Genomic DNA, 19920 nt, shown 5'->3' with positions numbered 1-19920 from the left:
CAGAAGTTCGAGACCAGCCTGGCCAACATGGTAAAACCCGCTAAAAGTACGAACATTAACTGGACTTAGTGGCGCACACCTGTACGCCCAGCTCCTCGGGAGACTGAGGCAGGAGAATCACTTGAACCTGGGAGGCAGAGGTTGCAGCGAGCAGAGATCGCGCCACTGCACACCAGCCTGGGCGACAGAGTGAGACTGTCTCAAAAAAAAAAAAAAAAAAACATGCCACGGACTCAAAGACACACACATCAAAACTATGTACGCGTACACAGACTCTGATACAGAGGTACAGACACAAAAAGGTACCGATGTAAAAGCACAAACGCAGGCCCAACTACACCCCCGTCAACAAACCACGGCACTTAAATTCAGACTTGGTGGAGCGCAAAACCTCGCAACCTCCGAGGCACTCTCGCCGGGGGCGGGGCCAGAAGGGGGTGGGGCCTCGCAGGTCGAGGTGGGGTTAAGGGTCATAAGGCGGAGGCGCGCCAAGATGGCGGCCTCCACGTGCGACGTGTTCTCCTTCTGCGTGGGCGTGGCGGGCCGCGCCCGGGTCTCCGTGGAAGTCCGTTTCGTGAGCAGCGCCAAGGTGAGGTCGGGGCGGGTCCTGCCGGGAGCCTCAGCCCAGTCCGGCCACGGAGACAGCCGTGCAGGACTCCACGCCCGCAGCCTAGAGGCTTCCGTGCCGCTCGGACGCTACGGCCCGGCCCCTGCTCGCGGCCCGGGGGCTCCCAGTCTGTCCCCGCGCGCAGGCTCGTGGCGCGGTCACGCGATAGACCCGGGCCTCCGGAGTCTCCGTGCGCATTTCCTCCCAGCGGAATCCGGCCAGCCTGCCGGAGGCCCTGCTGTGACTGCTCGGGGCGGGGCTAGGGGGCTTTGCTGCTGGGTCCCTGGAACTGTGGGCGGGGACGTGCTGGGCAGAGAGAACTGAGGTGTAAAAGAGTGTGGGTCCTCACGAACTTAATGTATGAAATTTGGTGGAGGGATGAGGAGACAGGCCAAGACCCTTCACGAAGGTCCTTGGAGTGCTGAGGAATTTGGACCAGAGTCCAAAGGCCGTGGGGGCGTTGGGAGAATTTTTAGCCGGAAGGTGACATGATTTTGTCGTTTTTATTGTGTTCCAAAAGTTCATTGTGGAAAAAAATAGAAATGCGTGTAAGGAAAGAAAATATAAAAATCACTCATACTTCTATACTTGTGCAAAGATGTGTACGTTAAAATTACATTTTTAGAAATTGCTTTTTGATGCAGCAGTGAGTCTTTCAATATCAAGCCTATTTCTACATATTACTTTTTAAGAGGTGAGTAGTAGCTTTTTCCGTGAGAGGGCCGCAACCCTCTCAACCAACCCCTTATTAATGGACCCTTTATTGTTGTATTTTTGAAACCTGGAGTCAAAAATCTTAGAGCTCATTTTCTATGTAAACATCCTTTTGTTTTGTCCAGCACTATTTTTTTCCTAGTTATCTTTGCCTATTGATATGTGCAAAATGATATTTGTTTTCATTTATGTTTCTTTGGTTACTAGTGAGGTTGAATAATTTATCCTGTGTAGTGGCTGTGTGTATTGTTTTTTCTTGCTCAAGATGTAAGATCTCTAGTTGTCTGTCATCTGCTCTCAGCATTATCGTATTGATCTAGTTTCCCAGCCCAACCTTCCCTTGCCCCCCTTCTGCTCCAAAGGTATCTGGAGCACTCTGCTCCTTCCCTGGTAAATCAGCTTCCCTACATCCTTGGTCTCCTTCCCTGTTCATATCTCCATCTCTATAGTCTCTAGTGTTCCTGGGTGGCCACAGTTTGAAGATGTCTCAGTTCCATCATTCTTGGTTTGCAGTAATTTTCCTCACCTTTTTCTTCATTAGCCCCCAGTCTCTCAGCCTCTTCCTCTCTTCATTTCTTCCTTCTCACTTCATCACTTCAGCCACTCTCCTTGCACAGATTTCCTGGCCCAGGCATCTGTCAAGGCCCCAGCCAATCGCCCTTTCCTTGCCTATATCTGATCTGCAGCTGGAGAAAATAGCATACCTTCCTGGACTTGGTAACAGCGTGGATTATCCTGGGCTTTTTGCTTCTCTATTCAAATAAGATTGGTTTGTGATTTTTTTTCTCTGTGTTATTTTCCTCAAGTTACCACATGAGGGTTATATGTGTGTGTGTGTGTGTGTGTGTGTGTGTGTGTGTGTGTGTTTTTGGTAAAATAAAAAAGCTTTGCGTGTTTTCTGTCATTACATTGTTTAAATAGCGGTTTGAGAGAATTGGGTCATGAAACTTTATAGACCAGGGCCTCAAGTGGGAGTAGTTTTTGACTACTTTTTATTGCTTCTGTGGATAGGAATGACTTTTCAAAAATTTATCAACTATTATGCCAGAGACATGACCAATCAGAACAGAAACTTCACCAGGTCCAGTGGAAGCCAGCTGGACTACCATACTGGTGCACTAGCCAGATAGCAGCATGGCTTATTGTGGGCTTTCTTCTTTTAATCAAGATTTTAAAATCTACTACATAGTCTGCCCGGGCATGGTGGCTCATTCCTATAATTCCAGCACTTTTGGAGGCTGAGGTGGGCTGATCACTTGAGGTCAGGAGTTCAAGACCAGCCTGGCCAACATGGTGAAACCCTGTCTCTACTAAAAATACAAAAATTAGGCCGGGTGCGGTGGCTCACACCTGTAATCCCAGCACTTTGGAAGGCCGAGGCGGGCGGATCACTTGAACTTGATGTCAGGAGTTCGAGACCAGCCTGATCAACATGGTAAAACCCCATCTCTACTGAAAATACAAAAATTAGCCGGGTGTAGTGGTGCATGCCTGTAATCCCAGCTACCTGAGGCCAAGGCATGAGAATTGCTTGAACCCGGGAGGCAGAGGTTGCAGTGAGCTGAGGTTGTGCTACTGCACTTCAGCCTGGGCAACAGAGGGAGACTCTGTCTCAAAAAAAAAAAAAAAAAAAAAAAAAATCTACTACATAGTCTTAGAGTTTTGCACAATTTTTTTTTTTTTAATAGAGATGGGGTCTTGCTATGTTGCCCAGAATAGTCTCAAACTCTTGGGCTCAAGCGATCCTTCATCCTCACTTCCCAAAGTGCTAGATTTACAGGCATGAGCCACCACATCCAGCCTGCATGATTTTTTTTTAATACTTTTTTTTTTCAAATTGGAAGGATGTATGGTTTGTCCCTTTTCATTCAGGTTCAGTGCTCTCCAACCTTCTTTTTTTTTTTGAGATGGAGTCTTACTCTGTCACCCAGGCTGTAGTGCAGTAACGCAATCTTGGCTCACTGCAACCTCCGCCTCCTGGGTTCAGGTGATTCTCCTGCCTCAGCCTCCCAAATAGCTGGGACTATAGGCGAACACCGCCATGTCCAGCTAATTTTTGTATTTTTAGTAGAGACAGGGTTTCACCATATCGTTCAGGCTGGTCTTGAACTCCTGACCTCGTGATCCGTCCACCTCAGCCTCCCAAAGTGCTAGGATTACAAGCGTGAGCCCCTGCGCCCGGCCCAACCTTAATATGAGTTAGAGCTCTGTTTTCCTTGAAGTATGCTCATCAGTTTTGGGAATGAGTGACTTTATAAAGGAACAACTCCGATTCTTTTCTCTTTATTTTGATTACTAAATATTTTCTGCATTTAGTCCTTCACAAAGAGAGGGAGATCTATATTTGTCCAATATTGAAATTTGAGATTGTCAGAAATAATGTGAGTCCCCTGTTCATATTGTCTTGTCCCATAGAGGAAGGCCAAGTTTTCAATTTGCTAGATTGGGACGGGATACAAGGCATAGGGGGAAGGGCTTCCAGGAAGCCAGGCAAGGGTGTGCCCAGGGCTTTGCCTTCTGGTTTTGTTTCACCTGTCCCATTCTACTGTGAGATAGAGCTTCCAGAGTTGTTCACAGGGTTGAGATTTTTCGCTCTGCGTTTGAGAGCAACCCTATCTGGCCTTCTAAGGAGTCAGGGAGCTACCTGGGAGGCAACACTGACATGTCATTTTGCTTTGATGTCAAGCATTTTTTTCCTCTCCTTTTGTTGTGGCAGCTCAGTGTTGGCAGGGCTCCACACATCTTCTTTGAGTAGTGGGAGTATATGCCCAATAAGGCCAGTAACTGCCTGGGTTCTGAAGCCATCTGCTGAGTCCTTTTGCACATTTGAGAGATGGCAGTTCAGGGGTTGTTTTCTCATCTTTCATCCTTTACATGATGTAGACCAGTGCTTCTCAAACTAACATGCATGTGAATCACCTGGGCATCTTGTTACGCTGCAGATTCTGATTCTGCAGGTCTGGGGCGGGGCCTAAGATTCTGCATTTCTAACAGAGTCCTAGGTGATGCCCATGTTGCCAGTCCCTGTACCTCTCATTGAGTAGGAAGAAGCTAGAGCTCATAAGGTACATTCATCTGTGCTATATCGTTGCACCCTGGAAACTACCTTGTAGGTATTATTATAATGCTCACTTTTCAAATGGGGAACAGATATAAAGTGAAGCAGTTGGCTCAAAGGTTCACAGCAAGTTAATGTTAGGACTGGTACTAGTATTAGCTCCCTTCTTTCAGTGCAACCCCCAAGGACTTGTTGGATGCCAGGCACTGTGCTAGGTGCTGTGGGTATTCAGCTGACCAAGGAAGAGGGCACATTCTCCCCCAAACAAGGCTTCCCTATCCCATGGTGTAGGATTTCTCTGCAGGCCTGTGTAGCAATACCACTGCCAGGATCCTGGAGTGGCATGTGGCTGACTGAGAGATGAGTGCCCTGCTGTTACCAGCTCCTGGTACTGGAGGCCCCAGCCTGCTATAAGCCTTGGCCCTGCTCTGGCCATACTCAGAAAATTTCTCTGAGTAATCTGAGATGACTGCCATTGTGGCTTCCTCCCTGTTCCAGGCCTTCTGCTCTGAATGGGCTGAAAGGAGTGCAACTGAAAATAGGTCAGAGCTGCATTTCCAGAGGAGAAAGTTATGGAGGGTACTGACCAGTCTCCATGAACTCACAGAGGCAGAGGCCTCTCCTAAGAGTCAGGCATGTGGGAGTGAGGCTGGACAGCCTCCTGGAAGCGCTTGGAGCTATGTCTTCTGTTCCTTCTTACAGCCATCCTATCCCTCTGCCCTCTTAGGGAAAGGGCCTGTTTGCCACACAGCTGATCCGGAAGGGGGAGACCATCTTCGTAGAACGGCCCCTGGTGGCTGCACAGTTTCTCTGGAATGCACTTTATCGCTACCGAGGTGAGTACAGCTCTCCTACTCCTTATGGCTGCTGGGCCCAGTCGCCTTTGTGCATGGAAGTGAGCTGCATACATCCCTACTGGCTGATGTCTCTGGAACTCTGGGTGTTGGGAGGAAATGCTGTCTTCCATTGAAGGACTATGCCTGAGAACCACGCCTCTGTCCAGTCTCAGGTGTTTGAGGCTAATTCCTGTGGTGGGAGTCTCTTCAGATGTGCTCCTTAAGGGAGCACAGCAGGACTCAGGCAAGTTTGACTCCATGGTCATGCTGAAGGCCCAGTGCCAAAGTGGAGTCCTCCACCAAGAGGAGGCTACATGGTCCTTGTTCAAAGAAGGCTGAGTTAGGGGTGAGCACAAGTAGGATGCCCTTGGCTTTGCTGACCACATGCTTTTTCACACTTTTCTTCTTTTGGAGTTGTGGGGAGGGGGACGGAGTTTCACTCCTGTTGCCCAGGCTAGAGTGCAGTTGTGCGCTCTCGGCTCTCTGCAATCTCTGCCTCCCAAGTTCAAGCAATTCTCCTGCCTCAGCATCCTGACTAGCTGGGATTACAGGCACGCACAACCATGTCCACCTAATTTTTGTATTTTTAGTAGAAACGGGGTTTCACCATGTTGGCCAGGTTGGTCTTGAACTCCTAACCTCAGGTGCTCCACTTGCCTTGGCCTCCCAAAGTGCTGGAATTACAGGCATGAGCCACCGTGCCCAGCCCACACATTTCTTAAGCTGGAGACACGCAATGAAAGGAGGGTCAGTTGGCCCCAGAGTATGGGAAAAGCCCAGTGTTGGGGTGGTAGGGGAGCCCCACAGAGTGAGTCTGATTAAGAAGCAAGGAAAGTTAGACAATAAGGGCCAGGAGGTCCTTGAGAGGGAGGAGGGGATCATCTACCTTTGGCTGCATGTGAAATTCATTCATTCATTCATTCATTCATTCATGCATGCATGTAATTATTCATTTACTCACTTCCCAAACTTTTATGAAAACACCAGAATGGTGCCTGACACATAGCAGGTGCTCCATAGGGCTGTGAAAGGGATAGATATGGCCTCTGTTCTCAAGACATTGTCGTGTCTGGCTCTCACCCTCAGCCTGTGACCACTGCCTTCGGGCACTGGAGAAGGCAGAGGAGAATGCCCAGAGGCTGACCGGGAAACCAGGCCAGGTTCTGCCTCACCCAGAGCTGTGCACTGTGCGCAAGGACCTCCACCAGAACTGTCCTCATTGCCAAGTGAGTATTCTTGGGGAGTATACCTGGAAGGGGGTGGGTGAGGGAGGCCTTAGCTGGAGTCCTCAGTGGGGACACAGGAGCAATGACAGACCTGGTCATGGCCCTTGAAACCTATAATGTAGGATAAGATGTTGAAAAGGCTTGGTTATTCTTCCAGTTTCATCCTCCCTGGCACAGTTACATTGTCTGGAAAATGGGCTTGGTGGGAGCTCGCTTTCTTCCTGGGGACCTGGCAAGTGCTCTCCCCTCTACCTGAAAAGTTCTCTTCCCTTTCTGTGGTTTTGTAAGCCTAGGTGTGCCTTTCACATGTCCCCAGAGCACCCTATGTTTTCTCTTCTCATAATACATCTAAGCTACAGCTCAGGGGCTATTTGTGGAAGGAATGCAGTTAGAGGAGGTGATACTAGGGCCAGATCCTAGGGTACTGACTTCTATCCCACCTAACAGGTGATGTACTGCAGTGCAGAATGTCGGCTGGCAGCCACTGAGCAATACCACCAGGTCCTGTGCCCAGGCCCTTCCCAGGATGACCCCTTGCATCCTCTCAATAAGCTTCAGGAGGCATGGAGGTGGGTCACTTTTCCTCTCTTCTTTCCTTTATCCTTTCCTCTCAGGTTGCCTGCCTGGGGTCATCAGGTGTTGCCATCTTTCTTAAGTTACAATTCCTTGGATTTTTCCTCCTTTCTTAGGGTTAAACAGAAGTCACATCACCCTATCCCCTGCTTTTAATCTGGGCTGTCAGTCCTTCTGTCCTTAGCATTTAACACTCTCCCAGAAAGAGCCCCATTAAGCCAATTGGGATTCAAAGTCTTGCCTAAGTCCTTGCCTATGAACTTTCTCTCTTGGTAATTGATGGAATTGGTAGGAAGTTTTCTCTGTACCAGTCAGACTCGGCTTCCCTGAGCTTAGCTACTAGGGAGAGAATTTCTAGGCCAATCTTTTTTCTCTTTCCCCAGGAGTGTTCACTACCCACCTGAGACTGCAAGCATCATGTTGATGGCCAGGATGGTGGCCACAGTGAAGCAGGTGAGCCCACCCAACCCTCTCGGGGAAGCTGACTTTGGCCCCATTCAACCCTTGGTCTTGGTCTTTTCCTGACCTCAAAGCCCTAGCTTGGATGCAGAGTTCTTCCTGGCCTTCCCAAAGGAGAGCTCCTTGCTATATAAAACCTTAGGAATGCGCTAAACATAAATCAGGCATAGGGAGTGGAGGGCTCATTTTGCCTGTAGTCTTTTTTTTTTTTTTAAACTTAAAGACCAGTGTGATAGTATGCCTATAGTTTCTGATACAGAAGATGCCTTGTGCAGTAGCAATTCATGCATTTGATTTATAAGCACCACTTTTTCAGGATTGCGTCTTACATAAAGCGAGAGAAGCCACTCTAACCGCCCTTCTATTAATGTTGTTCCTCAGCCTCTTTCTCGTGTTTTCCAAGTGTTGTTGAATTGGCTATCTGGGCTCCAGCTGGGGAGATGGTTTGGGGTGGGCACCATTGGGAGGAAGCCTCAGGCAGAGGAAGGGCCCCTATAAGCTCCTATGTGGTGGTATTTCCTAAGTGGGCGGGAGTGCCAGTAAGAAGGTGGGTGTCTGTGACCCTTAAGTATATTTGTTCACTGCAGGCGAAGGACAAGGACCGTTGGATCAGGCTCTTCTCCCAGTTCTGTAACAAAACAGCCAACGAAGAGGAAGAAATTGTCCATAAACTTCTGGGAGACAAATTCAAGGTTATTCTTCTCCCATGGCCTGTCTCATTCCCTCCCCAAATACCCTAGGATGTCTCTGGCCATCTGTGGGAAGCACCACATTTGATCACTTCTCAGCTACAGGAAGGAGTTAGCACTTGGGTCCAGAAATAGATTCAGAGGACTTACGTTCCTGCCACTGTTTACTTCATGACCTCATGTGGACCCACAGTTGGGAAGTGGGGTGACAACAGAGGAAGGGCGTGTTGGATGCCCTGCCCTGAAAGTGCTCCCTAACTGGTGTTAGAAGGCAGGACTTGTCATAGGATAGCAGTGGGCAAATCAGGTAGAATGGAGACTAGAGGGTTGTGGAGCCACAGAATCAGAGAGCAGCTTGAAACTGCCCATGTCTTGAGTGACCATTCCCAATCAAAGAGTATGGGTCCTCACTGAGGACAGCAGACTTCCCTGCAGGAGCTGCCTGAGGGTGGAGGCAGGTGTGTAAAAGGTTTGCATCTGGGGTGGGCCCTGTTGCACTGAACTTACAGGAAGGGAGTGGGAGAGCCCAGCTGGTCTGGAGGCCAGGTCAAGGGAGATTTGACGGTGGTGGTGTGGATAGACATTTCAGGCTGTCTCAGCCTTGCTGGTACAAGTGCTGGAAAATGGAGAGAAATTTGGGTTTGCCACCCCGGGTTGGAACAGGCCGGCAGACTGCCAAAGCTCTTTGGAGGTGGATTTTGTGGCCTTCCTTTGCCCCTACGGAAAGCTCAGTCTACAGAGCTGGCCCTTTTTCCTTCCCTCCCTAGTCGCCTGGGCCCTGCCTGGGTGCTAATGGGAAATCCCCAGGGATACAAATCTCTCTCTGCTTCCCCTAAACCAGGGCCAACTGGAACTTCTGCGGAGACTCTTCACAGAGGCCCTCTATGAGGAAGCAGTCAGTCAGGTGAGTGAGGAGAGGGTGGGACCAGTGGCCTCCTTGTTACTCCAGCTTTCCAGGAGCAACAAGGTCAGCATCTCCTACTGGGACAGCTGAGCCAAAGCCGACTTGGTCTTCTGGAGTTGGAATGAGCCTGACTCACAGAAGGCTTCCCGAACAGAGTCCAATTGGAAGAAAAGCAAGTGGCTGTTAACATGAGCGCTTATCTCTTTATCTCTTTTTTGCCCCCACAGTGGTTCACTCCAGATGGATTCCGGTCTCTCTTTGCTCTTGTTGGGACCAATGGCCAAGGAATCGGGACCAGGTTAGAATGTTCCAGAGCTATTGAACTTACTCTCGGGGTGGGAAACTGATTGAGGAAGGTAGCCACAGTTCCTTTCAAGACTGGGATGGGGTAGGGTAGGACTCTGGGCAGATCACTGAACTGGACACAGTGGCAGGAGTCAGAATCAGGCATTGGAATCTGTTTTGGGGAGCCTCTGTTGGGGAAGATGGGCCTCCACCCTGGAGAATGAAATGGGGTAGGGTGAGAGACCCTTCTTCTTGGGCTTAACTTACCTGGAGGTGGAGAGCCCTGTGACCTGGGCTTCCGCCTCCCCAACCACGGGCTGCCTGGGACCCCCAGCTCCCTAAGCCAGTGGGTCCATGCCTGTGACGCTCTGGAGTTGAAGCCTCAGGACCGTGAGCAACTTGACATCTTCATTGACCAGCTGTACAAGGACATCGAGGCAGGTTGGTGAGATAGGGCCTTGGCCTCACCCAACCATGGTGACCCCCTAGTCAGATGGTGGACACAAAATCTTTGCCCAGGATGCTCTGTATTAATGGTGGGGGAAGGTAATCCCTTTGTGCCTATGGGGAGCTTCAGCTCTATCCACAGGGTACACAGGTGAGAAACAGCCCCAAGATTTATCCAGAGGCTTGATGCTGGGAGGAGAGGGGGTGCTGGATAAATAGGGTGTCTTATAGACAGAAAAGCAAGGCTTCTATCTGAGAGAGGCGAGTTTAGGTAATATGGTAGGGACTGATGCCTTAGTGTGGTGGGGTGGCAGGACAGTGGCGACAGTGCCTGTCCTTGTAAGCCTCGTTTCCTTTTCCTACCTATAAAAATGGGTAGAATAATGTCTGTATATTACTGTCTTACAGCAACTGGAGAGTTTCTTAACTGTGAAGGATCTGGCCTCTTTGTGCTTCAGAGCTGCTGTGAGTCATGGCGTTGAGGAGGGATGGTCCTAGGCGCGCCTTTGTCAGGTGGCCTCGCAGCCACAGTTTATCTTTCTCAGTTGGCCCTTTCTAGGCTGGTAGGGTTGAGTCTGGGAGCCCCATTAGGTCTGAGCTCCCACAGGAATTCCCCTGGGCCTTTTTGTTCTATCATTTTTTTCATTTGTTCACCCAACTGTTTGTGCTATAATACCTGCTTATTATGTATAAAACCTTACAATAGGCCAGGCCCTGTACTAAGGCAGGCATAGAGCTCTGATTCTTGCAAAGGGATGCATGGGCTTTGCACCATCACTGCCCTGTGAGATTTGGGAGTACTGGGAGCCCAGGCTAGAGGGCGAGTCTCATCAGCACCTGATGAGGAGGGGCAGATTCAGCTCAGACAGCTGCCTTTTCCAGACTTCAGCCTCCCATCCCCTGGTTTCCTGACTACAAACTCCTCCTCCCAGGCTCCTGGGCCACTCTACTCTCCCAAACTGGATTCTCAGAGGGCCTGTGTCAGCTGTTACTAGATGTCCAATAGCAGGCAGAACTAAGTGGTCTTGGGTGGGCATTCCTTCAGAGCCCTGTCCCTCCCTTTGTGAGACAGTGGGAACACGACTGAGAATGAAGTTGGCCAGTCACAGCGGGTTGGAGTGGAAGTGCTGTGGAGTTCATTTGTGTTGTGCTGTATGGTGTTCAGGAAAGAACACTGGAAGCAGAGTCTGGAAACTTGGGTTCCAAAACGTGCTCAGCCTTGGCAGGGGTGAAAGAGCAAGAAAGGATCCAGTGCTCTGCAGAATTGAGATTATTTTTTTTAGGCAGTAATCCTCATTACCTGCCTCTTGTGATCCAGGCAACCACAGTTGTGTGCCCAATGCAGAGACCTCCTTTCCAGAAAACAACTTCCTTTTGCATGTCACTGCTCTGGAGGATATTAAGCCAGGAGAGGTGAGAGGGGCCAGGAACCATGGGGATGGGTGGGTAGTGGGCCTTGGAAGTTCTCTGCAGGGATCAGGAGCAGCAGTGGCTAGAGCACTTTAAGTTCAGGCTGTTGGGTGGAATCCCCACATACCTTAGGGTCTGAGTCTTTCAGCTCATGGTTCTGTTCTAACCCTACCTCACTTTTTCAAAATATGACTCCAGAAAGCCTCAGGACAGTGTTTGAGGGACACATATGTGCTCAGATTCTTGTCCCCAGCTATCTTTTGGTCAAATGCAGATATGTAGTTTCTAAGAAAGCAGGAGATAGCTCTTTGTGGGTTTACGGTCTTGTCTGTTAGTGCAGGCACAGTGCCTCGTTGAATCTTCTTCAGGGCAAGTAGCATCGATACCAAGACCTGTGATCCCAGCTGCAGACCTTGCCCATTGACTGGCTTTCACCACGGCTTGAGGCTAACCAGTCTCCTCTGTCTCAGGCACAGGCTGTTGGAGGCTTATAATGGCCTGCCTACTGAAGGCACTGGGAACTGGATGAGAGCAGCCCGCCCCTTCACTGAAGGGCAGCGCAAGCCTGGCTCCTAGAGATGGGGCAGTGGTTGGAGATAGGGTAGGTGTTGGGGAGACCCTTATGCCATTTAAGAGAGCACAGACCATCAGACTGCACCTCTCTACCCTACAGGAAATTTGTATCAGCTACTTGGACTGCTGTCAGCGGGAGCGCAGCCGCCACAGCCGCCACAAGATCCTCAGGTGCCAGCTGGGGACATGGTTGGGCGGCTGGGCTCTGGGGTCCTCTGTCCCGTAGCTCCCTGACTTTTCCCCCTCATCATCCCTCACCGCTGCAGGGAGAACTATCTGTTTGTCTGTTCCTGTCCCAAATGCCTGGCAGAGGCTGATGAACCCAATGTGACCTCAGAAGAGGAAGAGGAGGAAGAGGAGGAGGAGGAGGAAGGAGAGCCAGAAGATGCAGAGCTGGGGGATGAGATGACTGATGTGTGATGTTGCCCTGCCCAGAAAGGGCCCTGCCCTAGACCCTGCCAGAAAAGGGGGTTCTTCCCCCAGAGAAATGGCTCGGAGGGAACTTCCCACTCCCATTGCCTGCTTTCCCCATTCGAGCCCTCTCTGCCAGAGGGTAGGACAGAGCCTGGATCCCTGGCCCCAACCTCCACCAGACCTCATGCCCTGGACACTGCTGCTGAGTTGGCTCAGACTCTGCACTGGCACTGAGCTTTTCACAACTGGCCTCCCCTTGAGGTTCTTCCACTCTAGGGTTTGAGGGGCTGGAATCAGGGCCAGGGCCTAACAGCGTTTCTTCTCCTTGGCCCCACGGCCCATACTCACCCATTCACCGGAGGCTTCTCCCCTTTCAACTTGCTATTGATTTCTTTTGAGGGGGTAAATCTGAGACCGAGTTCATTGAAGCAGAGAGGGGAGGGGGTGAGGCGCCCTCACCTCCCCCCACCACAGCTGTGGCTGGTAAGGCAACTGCTTGACCACTGGCACAGCGAGGAGAGGCGGGCAGGAGGATCTGGGCCTCCTGAGCTCCTTCCCTGAGGCTGTCTCCTGGGAATGCTGGACAGGGGGATTACTCACACCCCCATTTGGACATCTGGGGAAGTGGAGATTAACCCCTTCTCCAGACTCCAGAATCTTTGTAACTCGTGCCTTGCCTCTCAGGACCTGGCATAGTGGCTGGCCCTATAGAGTATGGAAAAGGCCTCTGCCTTCCTCAGGAGGGACACGTCGGGGGTCATCACCCTTTCTCACACCTGCTTCCTAATGAGCACTCAGCAGCATGGCTGAGACCTGGGGCTTGACAGGCCTCTGCTCCTTAGATTAGGATGCTCTGGTATTCCTGGGGCCAGTTAAAATGGGTCAGTGAGGGGCTCTCCTGGCCTCAATCTCCATCTTTAGGGTCTCCACAGAGGAACATTGAAGTCTTCCAGAAACCTTGAGGAGCTGGGCTAGATACTTGGAGAGTAGCCCTGTCTTGTCCCCTCCTATCCCCAGATTAGCACCACCCCTCTCACTCTTGGGTTGGATGTTATGGGAATTACAACCTATCATTCCCAATGCCTCCCTTTCCTGGAGGAGCCTGCCACATTCCCCTGCTGAGGGATCCCAGAGAGGACAGGTGCCCACCCCACAGGCCCTTTTCTGCACCATGGAGCCAGGTGGAACCTGTCTGGCCCCTTACCCACTGGGTTCTTACTCCTTCACAACAGTCAGCACTCCCCCTCTGCCCCCCACTGTTCTCAATAAAATGTAAGTGGTGATAGGCCTCTGCAGGAATGCTTTGTGGCTAGTGGCTGGGCAGGCTGCCCCAGGCGTGCAGCAGTCACAGGTGGGTGCAAAGGGGTACTGATTAGACCAGGTAATGGTAGGAGATGGGGGCTCCAGGCTCAACAGCTTGGGCTCACCTCTGCTGTTATTTACACTCTGCTATGCAAATGTTCTAATGCCCAAGAGCAAGGGTCTTGAGGTCCAGTTTGGGTGGCTTTTTAATTTTGAGATAGGGTCTCACCTTGTCACCCAGGCTGGTGTGCAGAAATGCAATCATAGCTCATTACAGCCTTGAACTCCTGGACCCAAGTGATCTTCCCACCTCCGCCTCCTGAGTAGCTGGGACTATAGGGTCACGCTACCACACCCAGCTAATTTTTGATTTTTCTGTACATATGGGGTCTTGCTATGTTGTTGCCGAGGCTGGTCTTTAATTCTTGGGCTCAAGTGATCCTCCCACCTTGGCCTCCCGAAGTGCTGGGATTACAGGCATGGGCCACCATGCCTGGCCCTGAGGTCCAGTTTGGATCCCCATGCTCTAACATGAGTCTTCTCCTGAGGGGATGAACTCTGGCTTCCCAGAGCGTCCTTGGCTCTCAACAGGAAGCTGTGCTGGGATCTAAGACTAGCAGTCTGAGCACTGGTCCCAAATGACCTGGGCCAGTTTCTGTCCTCTGTGGGCGTTTCCCTTCCTCAGAACGACAGTATAGGATGAGATGAGTGAGTCTGAAGGTCCTGCCCACCCCTGTGTGCTCTTATTCTAGGACACAGTTGCAACCCTGATGAGAAGCTTTATTGCTAAAAAGTCAGTGAGGGTTTATTGAGTCGCCAAACACTAGCTCTTTAAACCACTCCAACAACTGCTGTGAAGGTCACTGTGCAGAGACCCTGGGTAGGGGAGGCTGGAGCCAGGTGAGTGTGACAGGTCACAGATGGCTCTCAGGCTGCCTACCTGCAGCTCCTTTTGTTTCAGGTTTTAGCCAGAAGCCCTGGGGCCTGTCTTTTGCCCCTTCTTGCAGCATGAGACACCCTTTGGGGCCCTGGGGAAGGTAAGGCCAGTGGTGTGGCTTCCCTTTCAGCCTAGCAATGCCCAAACTCTTTTCCTCTACCTGGCTCCACTTGTCCCCAGATGCTCTCCCCAAATTCCAAATAGCAAAATTCCTGGGTTTCCCCTTCCCAGCTCAGAGTCATTTATGGCTGGAATGTGGGACAAACTCTTCTACCAGAAGGTCCAGGGTGGTTGCAGCAGCTCAAAGGTGGGGATGCTGGTGACATTGACTGGGATGGAAATGATGGCCCATGGCAGCCCATGCTGTTCCAGAGAGCGGCGGATCATGTAGCTGGGAGGGCATGAAGAGAAGTGGTGATGGTCACTTTCTTGGTACCCCATCATGCCCCACTGTCCCCATCAATCTGGGAGTTTCAAAGCCCAAGAACTTTTTTTACCCTCTAACTGAAGTACCCCAAGTTGAGGCCTGCAAGAAGGGACTGGTGATTACCCCTGACCTCCCCAAGTCATGGCGCCCAGCCTCATGCTGATAAAGCCAGAGGCAAGGAGCCCTCACCCATCTCGGCCGAGCAGGAAGAGGGCGGGGATGTCAGCTGTGCGCTGGGTACTGTCCTGGATCATCTCCACGTAGAAGCTGTCATTGTCAACTGCGTTGTCAGAGATGATCACTGCCCGCCCGCCATGCTCCTGGACCACCCGAGTCTTGGAGAGGAAGGAGCAGCCCCTGGAAGAGGTGGTGATGAGACCAAAGGAAAGACAGGTCCTAGCTCCCCCTTCACCAGACCATCACCCTGGGAGTATAGAAGGCAGACTCTGAAGAATTTGTTATAAAGGCTCATAGGTAAATAGCTAAAAGCATGGATAATTTTAGAACTTTTTTTTTTTTTTTTGAGACAAGGTTTTGCTCTGTTGCCCAGGCTGGAGTGCAGTGACATGATCTCGGCTCACTGCAGCCTTAACGTGGCCTCAAGCAATCCTCTCACCTCAGCCTCCTGAGTAGCTGGGACCACAGGTGTGCAACACCGTGCCCAGCTGAGTTTTGTATTTTTTGTACAGACAGGGTTTCTCCATGTTGGCCCAGGCTAGACATTTTTCAAAGACCCTTAAAAAGATGAAATTTTCAAAAACAGCTCTTTCAAAGCACTACCACCAGTAATCTCAGAATCTGCCCTATGCCTGCTCAACCCTCATGTCCTGCCTGCCCACTCCTTACCCCCTCTCCACCAGAGCAATCTGGTCCTGGATGAAGAAACCGTTGCTGAGTTCCCCGCAGGCCTCTGGAGGTTCAGCGGGGACAAGGTGAATCTGCTCATACCTTGTGTGCTGAAAAACATTTAGAGAGGTGAGAGTATAATGAGACATACCAGCTTTAGGACTGGGCTGACAATCCCATCTTATTGGCACCTTGTAAAGTGTGAAGGAAACATGGAGTGGTTTCTGTATCGCCAGACACTTAAACATTTTTACTTAATTATCGCAAAGGCCTATCTGGTTGTCCTACACCACCCTACCCTTCCATGAGATAGGCAGGGGAGTTGGTTGTAGATCCAGAGAGTCGAAGTGACTTGCCTTAAGTCACATAGTTCAGAGGTGGAGCTGGCAGAGGAAGCTGGTGCTCTTGGCTTTTCCCTTCATGTCCCCTAAAAAGACAACTTGTCCCTCCATGGTGCCTAGGTCTATATTATACTCGGGAGTAGCTGGAAGAGCTTCCTTTCTGTGCTGCAGCTCATGGAAGGCAGAGCTGATTCTGCTCCGTTCCCTGTCCCGCACTCAGGTGGGATGAGAGGGTCACTGCAGCTCAGTGAGGGGAGGAGGGAGGTTGAGGATCAGAGATCAGGTGTCTCCCTTAACTTACAAAGATACCACCAAAGTCCTTGGCAGGTGTGGCTGTGAAGATGTATCGAATGTCCCCAGGACTCAGCACTTGAAAGTACAAATAATCATGGATACGGAAGCCTGAAGGATAAAGAGTACAGGTAAGAAGCCTCCCAGGAACAAACTGGTTTAGGTTCAGATCCCAGACCCCGTGTCTTCAGCTGGGCTGGCTATAGTCTGGACGCAGGGGCCTGGCTTCAGCCAACGGGGTCCTCTAGTGGCGGGGTTGGGGGCTAGATGGTTTCTGTCCTGGGGAGGATAGAGTTGATGCAAAGTTAGTAACCCCAGAGGTTTATATCAGCTGCTGCTGCTTACACAGTAAGCCAGGAAAACTGAGAGCTCCAGGGTTAATATTTTTGCTCTGAAGACCTGGGAATTTCAGGGTAGAGATGTAGTGACCTGCATACAAAGCAATTCTCACTAAAATTTAAAAGTTGACTTTCTGGTCCCACTGCCACCCCCTTAGTCTAGTCACTATGATTTCTTGTCCTGACAGCTCAGCTTCTTACCTGGCCTCCCTGCCTCCATTCTTGCTCCCCAAACAACCACCAGAAGTCGAAAACATCTTAGCAATTATGAGCACATCACCATGCCTAGGGTTTCAATACCTTTCAATAACTGCCCTTTGCATTTAAAATTTAAACTCTTTTTAAACTGTGGCCTACAAGACCCTGTTTGCTGTGGCCCCTGACCACTCTTCCAACCTCATCTTCTCCATCCTGTGTTCAAGCTACACAGACCTTTCAGTTTCTTCACTTCTCTGGGTCTTTCTGCAAGCTGTTCCCTGAGCCTGGAAAGCCCCCTACTCCCACCCCACCCTACTTCCACCCCTTTACCTGACTCTTTCCTAGTCATCCTTCAGGTCATACCTTAAATGTCACTTCCTCAGAGAAAGGTTCTGCCTCATGATTGCCCTCCCATACCCATTCAAATGTACTCTTCAATAAATGGGGACTTTCAACATAATTTGTAATTATACAGCTTTCATAATTTTTCTTTTTCTTTTTTTGAGACAGGGTCTCACTTTATCACCCAGGCTGGAGTGCAGTGGCACGATCTCGCCTCACAGCAACCTCCACCTCGCAGGCTCAAGCGATTCTCATGCCTCAGCCTCCCAAATAGCTGGGACTACAGGCATGCGCCACCATGCCTGGCTAATTTTTTTTTTTTTTTTTTTTGGTATTTTTTAGTAGAGACAAGGTTTCGCCATGTTGCCCAGGCTGATTTTTTTTTTTTTTTTCATTTTTTAAATAGGAATAGGGTCTCGCCTTGTTGTCCGGGCTTGTGATCCTCCCACCTTGGCTTACCAAAGTCCTGGGATTACAGGTGAGAGCCATCGCACCTGCCCTGGATTCATAATTTTTAAATATCTGTCTCTTCCACTTCATAACTTCATAAGTAAATATAGGGGTAGCCCTATAAATTTTGCTGAATGAATGAACAACAACTATATCCAGCTCCATAGCACCGAGGAAGAGAATTTCCAGACAACTAGATTTTTCTGGGGCATGGGATCTTCTCCCCAGCACCAAAGTTTAATGTTGTACCTGGACTTGAGTCCCTGGTTTCCTTAACCCAGAGAGACTGCGGAATGTTGAAGGATGAAAACTGCTGTCATGGCCGGGCGTGGTGGCTCACGCCTGTAATCCCAGCACTTTGGGAGGCCGAGGCGGGCGGATCACGAGGTCAGGAGATCGAGACCATCCTGGCTAACACGGTGAAACCCCGTCTCTACTAAAAATACAAAAAAATTAACCGGGCGTGCTGGTGGGCGCCTGTAGTCCCAGCTACTCGGGAGGCTGAGGCAGGAGAATGGCGTGAACCCGGGAGGCGAAGCTTGCAGTGAGCCGAGATGGTGCCACTGCACTCCAGCCTGGGCAACAAAGCAAGACTCCGTCTCAAGAAAAAAAAAAAAAAGAAAGAAAACTGCTGTCACAAGTCCATTGATCTATCAACAAACTACTAAGTCACTACTGTGTACCAAGGCTGGGATTGATTAAGGCTTTAGCTGTCTTTGTTTACTGCCCAAATCAAAGCCATCAGTTAGAGCTCCCATGGCTTGGCACTGGGCTATACAGTCCTGGGAGTGGGGACTCCCCGTCAGATACAAATACACCCCCAGAAAGCCTTCCTGGACTAGCGTCAAACAGTCCCTCCCCAACCCTTGCTTGCCTTTGCGTGTGCTTATTTGTGTAAGTTGTGGGTATACGTATGTGCTCATGTGTGTGCATAGATGTATACATTTATGTGCTTGTGTAGGTGTAAACGGTTTGTGCGTGTGTGCCCACGTGTAGGAATGTGTGCTCCTGTACATGTGAGTGCTCACATACATATCTCCAGCCTGTAGTATCTTTCCTTAGCTGTCCCTGCCGGTCGCACCCTAAGTCACCTGGGTCGGCGCTAGTGGGCGGGGAGGGGCGAGTGGGGATATCTGCTTTGTCGTGGGAAGCTGAGGACTCAAAGCTTCAGCCTCAGGCTGCGCCCACCTTATGTCCCTGGACCACCACCCACTTATTCCGGCCGCCCGCTCCCAGACCTGTCCTGCTCTGAACTCGCGGGGTCCCCAAGGTGACCTGTGGCCCCCAACCCGAGACGCGGCGCAAGCTGGACGGCCAGCCCCGCCCTGCAACGCAGTCCCACCCGTTGCCGCTCACCGTGGGCCGCGACGCACGCGGGGAGCCAGAGCACGAGACAACACCAGCCCGCGGCGCCGGGGACCATCTCCAGGGCCCGGCCCGGCGCCGCGTTTCCTACCGCTGCCCCGCCGCGCGTCGCTCTCCCGACTTTAGCCTGACAGCTGCCCCGGCCTCCCGCCCACATACCCGCTCTCGCCGCGGGCTGGACGACGGGAACGAGGCTCACGGCTGATTGGCTCCGACGCCTGCTCATGTAGCCACACTTTCCGCCTCTGCGCCTTAGCCTACTTTCTATTGGTAGAGAGAAGTGGAGCCGGGGGCTGATTGGCTTAAACTCTTAACAGCTACAGCCAGCCCTCGCCTCAGCCCCGCCCCAGCATTTCTCAGTTTGGACTCCGCTTTCCTGGTCCTCGAGGGCGGTGGGCGGGCCGCGAAGGACAAGCACTGGAGGTGTGCCGGTACCGGACTTGCTTCAGCTGCCGATAGTCATGGCCGTTAGTCCTTGCGGTCTCGGTCCTGTCCACTCTAAGGCCGCCTCGCTTGACTACGATTAGCCTTCTCCCAGCTGCGCTTCCCTCTTCCCCACGCCTTCACGGGAAGGCACTCGTCTTGCGCCACGGGGTTCTCCGCCCAGTGCCACCAACGCTTGCGCGCTCACCGTGGATACGCGCTGGGGACGCGGCCTGGCGCACGCCATCCACGAGGAGCCTCTGGCCAGTGCAAAGCCAGAAAACGGGCTTTGGGGCCAGCTTCCCACGCTCGCCCCGTTGACACTGTGTAACTATGACACTGGACACCGTAACCTGTCAGCCTCCGTTCTCTCATCAGTAAAATGGCCTTAATAATAGGACCAACGCAATAGGGTTATGAGGATTAAATGAGATCGCTCACGTAAAGTGCTTTGGCACCAGCCTA

General features: G+C 51.1%; 2 protein-coding genes across 6 annotated transcripts; one reads left to right on the top strand and one right to left on the bottom strand.

Annotated features, from left to right (window-relative positions):
• Positions 1-472: 472 nt before the first annotated feature.
• Positions 473-13478, top strand: SMYD5 (SMYD family member 5). Of its 5 annotated transcripts, none has more exons than XM_045369080.2 (13): positions 473-589; positions 5107-5215; positions 6302-6441; positions 6889-7010; positions 7398-7467; positions 8061-8165; positions 9004-9066; positions 9294-9364; positions 9686-9792; positions 10207-10263; positions 11117-11211; positions 11882-11952; positions 12048-13478. In XM_045369080.2, exons 1-13 carry the CDS (start codon positions 494-496, stop codon positions 12199-12201), a joined length of 1260 nt encoding a protein of 419 aa, XP_045225015.2. In that variant the 5' UTR covers positions 473-493; the 3' UTR covers positions 12202-13478. The 5 variants fall into 5 exon arrangements, 3 of the variants coding, with proteins under 3 accessions (XP_045225015.2, XP_065383024.1, XP_073867638.1); XM_065526952.1 differs by having other exon boundaries at positions 11082-11211; XM_074011537.1 differs by having other exon boundaries at positions 473-1301.
• Positions 13479-14256: 778 nt separating this feature from the next.
• PRADC1 (protease associated domain containing 1) lies at positions 14257-19161 on the bottom strand. The gene is made up of 5 exons (XM_005575596.5): positions 19024-19161; positions 16350-16450; positions 15708-15817; positions 15051-15218; positions 14257-14825 (listed from the first exon to the last, which is right to left on the bottom strand). The coding sequence occupies exons 1-5, from the start codon at positions 19088-19090 to the stop codon at positions 14705-14707; spliced, it is 567 nt and encodes a 188-aa protein (XP_005575653.3). The 5' UTR covers positions 19091-19161; the 3' UTR covers positions 14257-14704.
• Between the last annotated feature and the right edge of the window lie 759 nt (positions 19162-19920).

Source organism: Macaca fascicularis, chromosome 13 (assembly GCF_037993035.2).
Source record: "Macaca fascicularis isolate 582-1 chromosome 13, T2T-MFA8v1.1".
In the NCBI taxonomy this organism is placed as follows: domain Eukaryota; kingdom Metazoa; phylum Chordata; class Mammalia; order Primates; family Cercopithecidae; genus Macaca; species Macaca fascicularis.
This window is presented reverse-complemented; position numbering and strand designations above follow the sequence as displayed.

Coding starts and splice junctions, on each gene's coding strand:
- SMYD5 (XM_045369080.2), top strand. CDS start 494: ATGGCGGCCTCCACGTGCGACGTGTTCTCCTTCTGCGTGGGCGTGGCG. Junction 6,442..6,888: donor AGAACTGTCCTCATTGCCAA/GTGAGTATTCTT, acceptor CCCACCTAACAG/GTGATGTACTGCAGTGCAGA. Junction 11,953..12,047: donor AGCCGCCACAAGATCCTCAG/GTGCCAGCTGGG, acceptor TCACCGCTGCAG/GGAGAACTATCTGTTTGTCT.
- PRADC1 (XM_005575596.5), bottom strand. CDS start 19,090: ATGGTCCCCGGCGCCGCGGGCTGGTGTTGTCTCGTGCTCTGGCTCCCC. Junction 15,219..15,707: donor ATTGCTCTGGTGGAGAGGGG/GTAAGGAGTGGG, acceptor CACCTCTTCCAG/GGGCTGCTCCTTCCTCTCCA. Junction 14,826..15,050: donor TTCCTGCTCGGCCGAGATGG/GTGAGGGCTCCT, acceptor ATGCCCTCCCAG/CTACATGATCCGCCGCTCTC.